At 39.0% G+C, this 14,768-nt stretch overlaps 1 protein-coding gene across 6 annotated transcripts in view; it reads right to left on the bottom strand.

Moving 5' to 3' along the window:
- THSD4 (thrombospondin type 1 domain containing 4) overlaps positions 1 to 14,768 on the bottom strand; it is a 264,552-nt gene that overhangs the window by 18,736 nt on the left and 231,048 nt on the right. For all 6 annotated transcript variants that reach the window (XM_033070905.2, XM_033070906.2, XM_033070903.1 and 3 more), the window contains 3 exons: positions 5,926 to 6,101; positions 2,019 to 2,115; positions 899 to 1,141 (listed from right to left, as the gene is read on the bottom strand). In XM_033070905.2, the coding sequence (XP_032926796.1) occupies positions 899 to 1,141; positions 2,019 to 2,115; positions 5,926 to 6,101 (516 nt within the window). The remainder of the gene's footprint in view (positions 1 to 898; positions 1,142 to 2,018; positions 2,116 to 5,925; positions 6,102 to 14,768) is intronic.

Raw genomic sequence — 14,768 nt, 5'->3', positions numbered from 1 at the left:
CTGACTTAAAGAAGTCTGAATTTTATTGGCTGTATTTTAGCTTTAGTACTTTTGCAGTAATTTCTCCAAGGAGAAGCATTTTCTTTTTTTTTTTTTTTTTTTTGGCCTTGGACCAAATTCACAAAGCGTTCTCTCAAACTAATTAAGAAGCTAAGTTCTACATGTATATGAACTGGTGACAGTCAGCTGAGCTCCCACACTGCTACATGTTTATTTTAAATCTATGGAGTTTTATGGGTATGGTGGTGGGTGGCTATGCATAGTACAAAAGATTTCACTTTTACCATCACAAAAACTTATTCTTCCAAGTAATTGCTTGTGTTCTGCATTATTAAATCTGTGGTCACTGTGAATGTCTGGCAGCAAAGCTAAATCTTTGCAGAATATGCAAGCAGTATGCACCACTTCCAAAAGCTCAGCAGGCCCTTTCCATCCCTTTTCCTTCCCACTTCTTCCCTGTTAAAACCTCAGATTTCTGAAGTCACATCAGTGCTGCTCCAGCAACATCCAATGAGACAAGGACATGTCTGATGAAATGCCTGCGAGACCTTCCTGTGAAGATCAGGAAACTGTTGGTAAAGACACAAAAAGCACAGTGGGCGTATCTAACAAAGTTGGAGAGGAAAAAGGGAATGGTAAAGAATGCCAAATAATGTTGAGGAAAGCAGCTGTGTATTGAGGGTATGGGAGAGAGCAGCATGCCATAAATGCTGAAATATTTCCTTTCAGAGGCAAATGTCATATCTTTCCTTATAATTTCTATGCTTTCTATTTCTGATTTTGCTGCTTCTACTGCTTTAAATACAAGCACAGGTAATAGCAGTGACATGACTTTTGGCCATAACAGAACAGAAAACAGCAGGTGTAACAAAGTTTTGTGCATACACAAAGCACTTACCTTTCCCACATGTAGTAGTGCACTCAGTTTTTCCAACCTGTTTCCAGTTGTATTCTCGGTTTTGTCTTGGTGGTTGCATAGCAGGCACCTGGTTTTCTGGCTGATGAGAAGGAAATCTTCCTGGTTGAATAACTGGAAAAGTTCCAGCTGACTGTCCAGTGAGAATGTCTGTCTCTCTATGCAAATCCTCATCCTCATGACTTGTACTTTCTGGCATTCCTAATTGACCATTAAATGGCTCCCCTGATGATGGACAACAATAGAAAAGTAGAATAATGAGCCTTATGTGAAAATATTAGTCTATGTTATGATTCTCTAACAATTAGAACTGGAGAATCACTGAACTTGGAAGCAGCTTTGATCTGCTATGTAGAGACTGCCTAATAGTGACCTGCAAAGACTGTGTTGTTTTAAACTAAGATAACCAAGTCTTAGCCAGCAAGTGTATTAGAAATTAAAAACTGAAGAATCTCCAAAGACGACGTAGAGTTAATGCACCCAGTGTCAAAATTTCCCAAAGTATTTTTGTTTTGTTCCATGCTCTGCATTCTGTGCCTCTCCATGTTACAGCACAGCTGCTCCTCATTATGAACATACCAAACACTCAGAAATTTGTCAAAGCAAGTCACGAACACTAAAACGAGAACCAAATTCACTTGCAAAGTTTCTCCTGTCCTTCAGGACTTCTAGGAGTACATCCCATACCCACAGCTAAGGCAGGAGCTGCCCAGATTCTTGCTTGGGAAGAGAACACTGTTCTGTTTGATCCTCTCCAGTTCCAAGAGTAAAGAGGAACTGTGGAGGGTTGTTTTAAATTATCTCAAAAAAAAAAAAGGCTCTGAAAAGAAAGGTGATGTTCTGTTTCACTTCTGAGACATGGTTACAACACTCCTACTTGAAGTAGTAATCTTCCCAGCTAAAGCATAACTAACCCTGCCCCTTTTAATTCCGCTTTTAATTTACCAAATCTATGCTGAGCTCTCATGCAACATGTAGGATGAAATTCTGGGCCTCTTCCACATCAATGGCAGCATTTACATTAAATTCATTGGTATGAATTTCTCCATTAGGTTATTAGGTAACAACATGTGTTTGATAAAAGGAAATGGTGGCATTTTACCTGGCCTCCTGTGAGCAAGCAACTGAGGACTAATGACATTGTCTCCTGGAATGATATATTCATAATGTATACCCGGGTTAGGTTGCTGATGTATCATCTAAAAAGAAAACCAGCCATACATTGAGTTCTTCCACTTGTTGTGTTACTAATACTTAAATATCAAGTTGAATTGATCAACTACATAATGTTATTTATCACTGGTTGGGATAGAAGCAATGGTTAATGACTGCCTCCAAAAAATGTAAAAATAAGAAAATACAAGTTACTGTTTGCAAAGAAGAAAATAAAAGTTCCTATGTTTGCAAATTGAGCTAGCTTATGATGGCAGAGAAACTGTTTGTCTAAATCTTCGAAGAACCTAAGGCTACCATGCTTGGGGCCAGGGTGTGCCTGTGGGCTGTGCCAGCCATGGCCTCCCCCGTCAGCAGCGCGAGCAGCAGAGGCTCACACCAGGCCTCAGCAGCAGAAGAGATGGTCCTAAGGTCATCAAAACAGCCTAAGGTCATCAAAACAGTCTCAGATAGCAGGAAGTTGGTAGATGCCCGAGGAAACAAAAGCAAAGAAGAAACAAAGCAGAAAAAAAATATACCACAACCTTCAACCCTACACACGCTGCCTACTGCGTTTGTAAAGGTTCCCAGTGGCTGGAGGAGAGCACCTGCAGACAGCACACACGTGTCTCTGTGCTCATCGCAAAGCTGCTCCTTCCAGCACCCTGCAGCTCCCCCAGCACCCCACAGAGCCCCAGCAAGCCACCAGCTCAAACTGGGGCCGTCCTGCTGCCCTCCCCAGGAGCACTGCTCAGCAAAGATCAGGGAGCAGATCCCAAAGGCCCAAGGACTTGCTGCAGCAGCTGAAGATGGCCTGCAGCCCTCCTGCATCCTTCCACATTCATTTTCAACTGAACGAAGATGCAACATAAATGCAGCCAGACTCCCACTGCTTTAGCAAACCACAACTCTATCAACGTGTTCTTCAGGAAACACAGGCAGGAACCAGAAGGTTTTCCCTTTTAAATGTGAAAATCAAGCTCAGGGTTTTCAGAATGCAGCTGCACAAGCCCATGTGAGCTGACAGGAGCATGACTCTGACAGTCACTGTTACTCTGGCTGTGATTGTTCAAGCACTTGGGCACAGTAGGACCTGAGAAAGATACAACTTTAGGACAGCTTTTAAAAACCGCTAGCAGCACACTCCATTCTCAACTGACTTCTATTGCATTGCTGCTCTGAGCCTGAGCATACCCACACTACAAATGCAGGGGTGTCATGAGCTGCTAGTTTCACCACTTCAGCTCTGATTAGTTCAGTACTGCTACTACAGACACTTGTTTTAGCCTGAACTCCCTGTGGGGACTAGTCTAATAGAAGTTTCAGACTATACTCAAAGTACCTTTTAAAACCAAACTAAATCAAACCAGAACACAAAGAAAAGTCCAAAACAACAAACCCACGAGCAAACACCAGAGCTTGCTCTGGCTCTTTGGTTCTCACAATCCATGGACCTAAAAGTAAAACATCCTGCTAATGGCCCACTGACCCAGCAGAGGACAACTAACATTTCAAGGCGTCACTAAATTCCCATCTATTAATACCAGCTAGGGATTCAGACTTTTCTTTTAACTTATGTCAAAATCACTCTTTCCTTGCCAAATATAATAGCTGTTCCTCTAAAGCTGTCCCTCAGAGAGCATTCACTCTTCTGAACCATTCTAATAATGCACTGCCTGCAGTATTTTTTTTGTAAGGTTGGGTCCTTCCAATGTAACTTTCTTATCCAAAAAACACACCCTCTTTGTGGTCCTGAGAGAACCAAGAACTGTAAACTGACTTCAGCAGTAGAGTAGACTTCCAGAATCAGGACCCTCCTCTTCAGATGGTTCCAGGAACAACTTCTCAGTGGTTCCCATGTGATGGTTTTTCCATCACATTTCTCAAAACAACTGACAGGCATATTTTAGAGAGAGTTTAACTGATGAAATCCCTAATCAGTATATTGTTCCAGCTTCCCTGCAGGAAAATACCTGAAATGATAGAATAGTTTTGCTTTGAGTTAGTGGACCTAAGTCTTTGTAGCAATGTATTCTTCGCACTCGGGTGTTTCTGTCTTTTACTTGTTAGCTATAACCTCCTGTAAATCAGAAAGCTTTTTACTCTACATTTCAGAGTGGAAGAAAGACAGTATGATCTCAGGAAAACAAAACAGAAAGCCATTTGGAGCTCCCTTATGCAAATCTTCATTTTTCTACACAGAGCATAAAGATCACGAGTACAGGTGAATGGAGAATTACATGACTCAGGCACTGTAAAATGAAGTCTGAAAAAAGACATCTGTATCTGCTTGGCTACACATTTCAAACACAGGAGAGAGGTTGTGTCATACTGAGCACTGATATTCTTGCATCTAGCACTATTCACCTTTCTCTTCCCACACTCTATTAAAAAAGAGACTAAACTATCATCTTGTACTGAATTGTAGTATTCCTCCTATCAACCAGAAACATCTCAGGTGACAGTCAAATCAGAAGTGGCAATCCACAGCAGCAGCTACAGAACAAGTAAAGCTACACCCATCACAGCAGCTTTTTACAGTCCTTAAGGCTAAACCAAAACATTACAATATCAAACATCAAAACAAACATCAAACAACATCAAAACTTAAAGTTTTCTTATGACATTACTTTGGAAATGTCTGTTTAATCCACTTCCTAATGCTTTTCTCTCTGGGTTTTTATGTACTATGTCATAATTAATTGACTGAAAAGAAAAACTCAGGGCCAAACCTCAACTCACAAACCCTGTAACTGCACAATGATACAAACATCTGAAAAATAGAGTCTGCATTGCACAGTTTAGAAGCTCAATTGTTTATTTTTCCAGACTTTTCCCAGTCATTCATTACAATCAATTGGGAAAGAAGTTTAGATCAGTTGGACTAGATGATCTAAGAGGTCTTTTTCAACCTTAATGATTCTAGTGTTAGCATAATTATTACATTGCTTTAATTAGACACCATATAGCAGATGGGAATAACTTTGCCAACATCTAACTTTTCTCAGTTTAGTACTAGGTGTCTCAAGCTGCAATGTAGTTACAATTAATTTTTCTATGAAATTATCCAGCACACTCACTTTTCCACCCCATATTGCACTCAAGGACAAAAAAGCCACAGCTGGATAAAAGAATAATATATTCAGTTAATCTAGTGTTTTCAAGGAAATAATTTTACTGTGTGGGAGTGTATAATCTCAGAACACACCATTTATCTTGGAAAAAGTTGTAATCAAATCCAGTTATATTTTTTTATTTCAGTATGATGAACTAAAAACCCATCCCATCTGAAGTAAAAAGTTTTCTCAATATGATTTCTCCCTCTTAGACACAATTTGTCTTCTCTCTTCCTTTCTCAAACAGCCATTATCTATGGTCTCCTACCACAACTTCATATTAAAACTGCCCTGCTTCAAATCCTACATTCCATACATTTATGGACTTGTTTCTTTTAAAGGAAACTGAGATGGTGAGAGGCCTTGTCTGGCTTAAGCATTTGCTTCTTCACTGTAAAATTAAACTATACCAAATTTGTTTCAAAAGGAAAGTATCCAGAAAAAATCCAGTTCACAAAAGAAAAGTCTTACATACATTTGTATGCCTTATTTCTACTTTACTGAACAAGTTCAATTGCTTTGACTGGAACAATTAAGTCTGAGACAAAAAGGTTTGATTCAAATTTCCTATGATCTGGGGCAAAATGGATACCACAGCAAACAAGTGTAAAATATCAAAACTAACATTTCAAAATTAAAGTAACAAAGTGTTGGTACTGAATGCCATTTTAGTGTTGCATATTAACAATGAACTGAACAATTTCTTTTCCATCAGGAAGAATAATTTAAATACTAACTCACATAGACATCAAGGACTTCATTTGTTGGCCCATCAGCTAAAAATGACTCCCCTGCGGTGCTGGAGATCTCATTGGGGCGTCTGTAAGTGAACATTGTCCCACCACCTTCGTACCTGCCCGGGCGATCGATGGCCCAGTTGCCATTGATGATGGAGCGTCCTGAGCGGCTCCGCAGCGCTGGAGGGGAGACACAAACACAAGGACTTGGTCAAAGGAAAGCACCTTCCCACACTGGTGCCCAATCAGTTCCCACAGTTGCACAGAACACTCTCAGGTATTCCTAAAGCCAGGGAACAAAGCTGGTGAAAAGAACAGTTATATTAGTATTTGTGGGGGGGAAAAACTCAACAAACCAAACACAAACCAATCTTAGAAAACTGTGTCTCAAGGTTTTGTATGTTTATGCTGTAGGAAAAGAAACAAAAATCAAAGGCAGTTTAGAAACCTTTTTCAACAGTTTCTCCCAGATGGCCATGTGACTCTCAGCCAGCCAGCAGCACACACAACACACATGGATGCCAAGGAAGTGGTTTTCCTGTACTTTCTTCCCATTGCATGGACTATTTTGTGACTTAGGCAGAACAAAACTGAGTCATACACAGAAAACCAGTGCATTACACAATGTAGAGGGACCAAACAATGTAGGGGCACATGAGTACCCTCATGTGCCAAATGTTCCAGTTACTCTTCATGACGTCCTTTGGCTGGTCCCTTCACTTCCTTTTCAGAAAAAGATTTTTTTGTTAGAATATCTGCAGGGTCCTGACCTTGCAGCACTGCTTGGAGTGCTGAGCATTCTGACAATGCTAGTAGGATCTCTTGCATTAAAAAAAAGTGACTTGTAAATGAGATACTAGGCAGGGATTGATAAAATATGGATTCAATATCCTGCTGGGCAGTGCAGTTCCTTTGTTATTATGGGCAAGTCAGTGGTTTGGTGACATAGAAGCTTCTGTTCCTACTTTCTTTATCTGTCTATGTGACTATAATTTTCAGTCCTTAAGTTTAGAAACTCTTGCCACATATATGTGCATAATTTATGCAATATTACAGTTGCATTATTTTAAAAAGAGATATATATATATATATATATAAATATATATATATATATATATATATATATAGAGGCTGATACCCTATCAGACATTGCCTAAATACACAGGAACAAAACAACCCTTTCTCTAAAGGCTTTCAATTTTATTACAAAAGAATTTGCTTTTAAATAAAAACTTTAAAAGAGACAACAAAATCTAGTAATACCCTTGGCTGTATCTTGCTTGGTAATTTACTTTTTAAAATCCAATTAAAGGTACAAGCTTTGAACTTATAAAAAAAATTAGGGTTATTCCAGAGACTGCTTCTTCTTCACCCTGTCTGAACAATGATGATACTCTGCTAAAACGCTATTAACATTACACACAACCATTTATGCTACTAGGAAAAACTTACACGCATGGCCTAAATAATGGGAAATTAAATTTATGCCACTAATTCCGAAATAATACACATGAGAGACAAAACTGTTATTGTTTGTACATATTCCAGACATCTGAATTAACTTAACTAATCAATAGAAGCAGTTTTTCTGCTTTGCTGCAGGACTCAGAACAGAATGTCCTGTGAGAAGAGACAGTGACACTCCCTCGTCTTGTTAAGTTGTAAAATTCAAATCTTCTGACTTGGAGGGGCTGCTGCTGACTACCCAACTATTTATAATTTGCTTAATACTGGTGAAATATTTTTATGAAAGCAAAAATGTCAATGAATTTAATAGCTTTGGATCAGGACACTGTAAAAGTAATCACATTTTTAACTTTTTTTTTTTTTTTTTTTTTTTTTTTTTTAATGCTACATGTTTATTTTCCCAAGAGTTGCCATACATCCACTTGCTTCCCAGGTCTCATTTACAGACATGCCAACAAAGCAATCACTATACAGTGGACATTAGTTGAAAAATATTTTATACGGTATCAGCCATGAAAATGGCTTCATCATTCCTCATATTGTGCTGAGAGGAAAAACTACAGCGCAAAAATATTGCATACAGGTTAAACAGGAAATCAAGTCATACTATTTGCTTGCTATTTACATGCTATTTACAGTTTGTTATTTTTTAATTAAAAGAACTGTGGATTAAGCACTTCTGCAAAATGTATTGGAGACTAATTTTACATTGGTTTATTAATGTGGAATGCTTCCTTAAGTTTATGACCTGATTTTTCTTAGATTGATGCTAAACAGATAAGATAAACGAATCATCAAGAGTTCAAGAAAAAAAAAAGAGTTGGCTAAGATTAAATTATTATTAATAATGAAGCTGTAGAAAGATGGCTGTCTGAAAAACTGAGTGCACATTAAACTTTCATTTCGAATCCATCATATGACAGATTTGAAAGAAGTCTCTCCATAAAACGGCAAAATGTGCCTCTTTTATGTTTTGATCACTCTGCATCCACCACCTCAACTCTGCCCCCTGAAGAATTTTTATGGTGCTAATATTTTTAGCCAAAGCATGAAAGATTATGAGAAGCTTTACCATTAATTCCTCATGAGGAATTTCTCATACAGGCTGTAACTCATTTAACCCATCTTTCATCTTGGAATTGGCATTTAACTGAAACTGTGCTGTTTACAGTGGCCTTCAATAATGTTTTGCATTAGTGATATGGAGCATTTCAGGATACAACTTCTGAATAACTTCTCCATATTAGCAGTTTGGTATATATTTTAAGTATCTTACTGAATGACTCCTATTTTTTTAACCATATCTGAAGAGAAATATTTTAGGTGTGGGTGTAGTATCTCACTAGTTGCAGTACATTTTCACCCAAAATAGGCACAGTACCAATAATGAAATGAAACTTCTTAAATCTGGCAACAGCACTAATATGCAGAGTAACACAGTATATTTTTCTATCCTAAGGCTTTTCTGTCTGGGAGAACAGTGTCCTAAGTCCTACTTAATTGCTTTACAAGCCATAATAAGGCTGTAGACAGACAGAACTGAAGTTTTTTCCCATATACATGAAGTGTCTCTCATTTGGTCCTGGCCCAGAGTGATGCAGGAAGCAGTTCCTGTCTCTGGGAAGAGACTGCAGCCTTCAGCTGTGGCCAGTGGGAATCTCCAGGTCAAGGCTTGGCTGCTGAAGTCAATGCAAATGTCTCACTGGTGATTTAATGCAAATGTCTCACTGGTCATTAATCCAAGGAACCTTGACAAGCTGCAGATGCACTCAAGGTGCAAGTCTAAGATTGAAAAAACATCATAAAATGTTCTCTGACAAAGGTGCTCAACAAAGGCACTCAAACAGGTGAGTGGGTGAGATGGATGGGGCTCTCAGGTTGCATTTGCTCTGCAGCTGCCAATCAAAAACCAAAGCATCTTAAAGGCAAAGTGTAGTAACTATCTTATTTTTATATCATAAGCACAATTTTTACTTAACACATCTTATTTGAAGCATTTTCTTTGTATTTTAATTTAACAAGCTTTTAAAGATTTAATCCTGTTGCTGTTTAAGTTGAATTAAAGTGCAATAATGTCTTGGCCATACTAGCTTTCTATAGAACCAACACTTTCCCAGCAGCTTTAAAGAAAGTACCCAGATACAGCTGCAGTAATAATCAGACTACTTCTGAGTAATCACTTTGATGAAATAAGTGAAAGAACCATGCAACTTCTCCTGTTTATCTTTCCTGTATAAAAATACATTATATGGAGTTTTCAGAGACAAACCTAAAATATTCACATACTGCATTATAAAAATCAGTGCAGGGTAGTGCATCTTGTACGATTAAACCCCACAGACAGCCTTGGGTGACATCTCCCGTGGGGTAAGTCAATTGGCTTCATGGTACAAACCACGAGGAAAGTAACAGGAAGGGAAACTTGGAAGGGACAGGCTTGCTGGAAAAGTCCAGCAAATGGAAAAGTCCAGGAAATGCACTAAGCTGGCCTTTAACTCCAAGCAGCCATACCTACAGCCTGCTGACCAGCTACCACACCACTGCAACTCCTAAAACCAGTGGCAACTTCTGAATGCACACAGATTGTAAAACTCTTCCCCAAAAGGACTTGAAGACAACATCAGACATTGAAAAAAACCACCTCAAAAAAAAATCCAAAAAACTATTCAGTGTCACAAGACACAGCCTGCCTTCATGCCTGTCAGTCTTGCAAGATGGAATACACAATACCTATTAGGTCACTAAAGAGGCAGCACATAGACCACAGTCTAGAAATACTCTAAGTTACAGCACACAGCTTCTAGGCTACTTTAAAGTACCTCTGCATAACGAGGGAAAAAGCCAAATGCCTGGAAACTCAATAATAAACAGTTTTAAAATAATGAAATATTCACTAGTTCAAGTGTATTTTCTGAAAAAAAAACCTCCTTTCCAGAAGCAAAGGTATTTGCTGATTATTAGAACACACCTTAGTTACAGAATATTCAGAAGAAATTTGGCACACTTCTCATGAACTGAATTATCTATTATTTACCTCCGAATTTTTTAATTCAAACTACTATTGAGGTCATGGCAATGCTCCCACAGGACTGTGATCTTAAGTCAAGAAATATGAGTAGGGCTAATATCTCATGATCAGCAAGAGTCAAATGCTTTTAACAATCTGATCCTACAAACCCCTTATTTCAGAGCCAACGGAGGATATTAGAAAATGGTCAGCAGTTCACTTACTGGCCTTAAATTAGGATCAGATTGTATAAACCAAAACCCAGTGTCTCTGCAGCAACCAAGACAGGGTAAGGGTACAGATCTGTAACAAAAATGGGGTATCTTCTAACTGTCCATAGCTGAGGCAAAGTGTTCATGAACTGCCAACCATTTTGGAAGTTCAATGCCATTACTGGTCACTCTATATCAGAAAGGACCAGAGAGTGGGACTCTCCATTAAGAAATGCTTTATGACCTTACATAATCCTAATGCAAAACAGAATTTTCTAATACAAACTTTAAGGCAAAACTCCTCTGTGTATGCCTCCACTATTCCTCGATCCAGGGAGGACCAGAAACAAACATAACAAAAGCATAATACATCTTGTAATATGTTTCTAAGATCCTGAAACCAGGAGTAAATTGGATCCTGTGGCATTTCCAACCCTTTTTCAAAGCTTCGGAATCAGAACTTCCTGCGTAAGAATTCAAATTTTAGGGACTTATTCATGTATGGATCTGAGAAGCATCTGGAATTTTGGTTGTCCATTTTTCTATACAACCACACCATTATACAGACCCCTATTCTTACAAATCTTAAACATCTTAAACAACTTAAATATCTGCTTTTTAGAAGTCCAACAAATATCTTTGCTTGCAGCTTTGAACAGCTTCGACATATGCGTATTTTGTAAAGGTACTTTGCATTTATCCTTGAACTGAGTAGTTGTCATAACATTGCAAATTAAATATGACACATAGTATTTATTGCTAGCATTAGCATTAAATTAATTGCTTAAATATTTTTATAGGAGGCACTAGATAAAAGTACCAGATTCCCAGTACCATTACAAGGAAATGATAATTCAAGTATACTATTATTTCCAAGGAAAGGTTTGCACAGTTTTCTTTCTTATCTAAAATATTAACGGTAGAAATTCAGGTCAACAGCACAATCCTGCTCAATAAGTTATTTAGATATTCTCCTCAGAGAGTTATCATATAAAAGAAATCCTATTTCAAAGGGGAATACATTTGAAACAGTAAATTCTATTAAACCAATTTTGTTGAGTTTGTCCTGAGGTCCCACTGCGGCATGTTTTATCCCTCCGCCATGACAGTGCCAAAAATAAAAGCAAGTACAAGTGATTCCTATTCTGTTGCTTTAGGTCTAATTTAGTGTTGTTTCAGTTTTGAGAAAGCAGGCATCTTCTGGGTGCATTTCCTAATGATTATGAGAGTCGCAAATCCCACTATCGCTTTTAAAAGATGCCTGATTTTATTTTTTTTTACCTGCAAAAAGAAAATATTATTTATTTGTTTAAATGTAATAGTTTTGCAGTTAATCACTGCAAACAGACATGCTCCTTTCCTTCACTGCGGCAGTCACTTTCCACTTCAGAGAATCCACTGAGCTATTGCTCCTCCAATGTGAAGGCTGGTGGGCCTACAGAACAAGGGTTCATTGAACTCCCTTGGAGGAACAGAGCCTGTGTTGGGAAAATCTCTGGTCAGGGCAACTGAACAGAGCCTCTCTCAAGATGCCTTGTTATGTACTCAAATGTACCCCAGTTCTACCTCTCTGGTTGGCCTGTTGGCCTCTCCACCCCTTTTTCCCTTATATACATGTTCCCTAGAATGTTCTCCCTTCCCTGCTTACCCACTGGCCCCATTTTGCTGCAGAGTCCCACCCCCTTTGCCCTACTGGCTGCTACCCTTTGTACTGCCCCTGAGCCCTCAGCCCATTGCCCTGATGCTCTGCTCTGCCCCCCCCAGTTAAACCTGCCCTCCATATTTAAACCTGGCCCCTCCGTTGTATTTTGTCTTTGACCCTGGATCCCTTTGTGTGTGGTTGGAATAAACCTCCTCAGGATTCCATACAGAGACCCTTCCCACTTGTCTGTCCCAGTGAGTTCACAGGAGCAATGTGGAGTGTGTGCTTGCACGATTCGGGGTGTGTGCCGGTGCCACCGAGCGCCTTCCTTACCCAGGGCGCTTCTGGATGGTCGCGGCACCGCTGCCTCTCGCTCCACCGCTGACCGGCCAGCGGCCTGCACCACCCCAATTCCCTCAGAGAGAAGCTTCCACTTCTCTCAGTTGTGCCTATTCTTTTTTGTGCTTGACTCCAAGAGCCCTGTTGATGCATCAGCTCAAAGAAAATGCTAGGGCAACAAAGCAGAACAGACAATTAACTACTGTTGCAAATAAGCTTTATAGGCTTTGAGAAAAAAGCCAGATTTGTCCTCTAGCTATACAATCTGTTCAGGCCCAGACACTACAGCAGGTTTAAAGTTTCAATGGCTCCACTAAAATCTCCAAACAAAGAGCAGAGTCAATTTGCATGTTACTAAATGTTGAGCTTCTGTTGGGAGAGGATGCAGGTTTCCCCATGTTTTTTAGCAGCCTTCCCTGATAGGTACTAGTAACAGCCAATGAAACAAAATCACATTAGCTACTCTAGGCTTCCTCTTCTGTCTTTTTGGTGAGATGAGAAGCAAAATGCAAGACTGCAGCACTCTCACACTGTGACTTGTTAGATTTTGGCACACGGGGTACTGCAGAATACACACAAAGATACAGGGCAGACATTTGCAAAACACGATCGTATGGCATTTATTGTGCTTCAGTGTCCTGCTGCTCTCCCACACATCACTGTCAACCCCAGTGGGAAGCAGTGTGCAACACAGACCTTTGGAGAACCCATACAAACAGTAGTGTTACTCAAGCAGAGAATGTTCTGCATCCTATTACCCAGCTGCTACACTAAGACTGTAAACCTATTTCTGTGTACAGCCTGGAGCTTTGGAAAGAGGGAGCTCATGAAGCAGACTTGATGATGCAAGTAAAAACATTCACTAAAGCAGAATTTCAGCATTTTTTAATTCCTGCGCTCCAAGGCATAAGCACTCTTTATGAATTGCATTTTGAGTTGCATTTTCAGTTTTCTTCCTATTACTGTTTCACTTCTTCAAAATTGCTCTAATAAAATGCCTTTTCCCATTTCTCAAGCAGGTGCTCTTGAGTGATTGATGTCTTTTAATATTAATATTTGTAAGTACAAAACTAGTAACACATACATGCTTCCCACGCTTTCCATGGGGAGTAAGTTATGCCAGGGCAATAATTCTGAATGTGGAGATATGGTTCTAAATAGCAGAGAATTAGGGAACACTAAAGAGTATGCCTACCCAGGTCATAGAATTAGTTTCTAAAGCATTTACTGGAGGCCATACTAACATTTACCAGGAAAGCAAATGAAGGAATAAGAGGAAACAACAGAGATGAAGCTAATCTTTAGGCTAGTGCTGTGCATATGAGGTCTCTAGCACAAAAATAAACCTGCCTAGGTCTCTTTAGGCTTTATGAAAGTCAGGGAAGTGTGAAGGCATGAATCCTCTATGCTATTCATGACACATGCAAATATTGGCATTGCATCTCAATAACCACCACAATTAAATATGCAACAACCCAAGCAGTTTTCCATCAAGGGTGTTTCAATTCCTACTTTGTATCAGAGTATGGACTGCAATGAGTAAAGAACTCCTGTTAGAAAAGACATAGCTCCTGAACAGTTCCTGCATTTTATGAGTCATCTATTACAGCCCCACTGTACAAGACAAAGCTATCAGAAGGCCAGTACAACATTTGTTGAGGATAAGAATCATTCCAACAAAAACTGAAAATGAGCAGATTCCATTATTCTGCAAATGACCTAATAGGACTTACACAATTAATACATACAATGACAGTACATGATAAGAATTATGAATTTTCCATTTATTTTTACCTAGCCATTCTCTATAATTACATACCTTAAATACATTTTATTAAGTACTATTAAAATCATCTATAAAAACCTTGCTCTCTTCTAACTTGAATAAAAATTTCCCTTGAGTTGAAGGGGTAGCAGTGGTTGACTAAATTTCCAACTCCACTAAAGTCTATGTAAATTTTCTGCTGTTTAGTTGTATGTAATTTTACCATTGCCCTGAAAATACTAAAGAGGAAGGACAGAAGGGTTGGCACAAAAGTAGACTGAAAGGAATTAAATATGAAGAGAAGGACAATACTAAACCCCAGAAAACCGGAGTAAGAATCATACATGTCTTGTGTCTGCAACTATGTTAAATGTATAGCCCAATGCATGTGTACTATTTTGTTTTGGGAAGTGCA

This window comes from Catharus ustulatus, chromosome 12, assembly GCF_009819885.2.
Source record: "Catharus ustulatus isolate bCatUst1 chromosome 12, bCatUst1.pri.v2, whole genome shotgun sequence".
NCBI classification, from domain to species: domain Eukaryota; kingdom Metazoa; phylum Chordata; class Aves; order Passeriformes; family Turdidae; genus Catharus; species Catharus ustulatus.
Note: the sequence above shows the minus strand (reverse complement) of the source record. Positions and strands in the feature narration are given on the sequence as shown.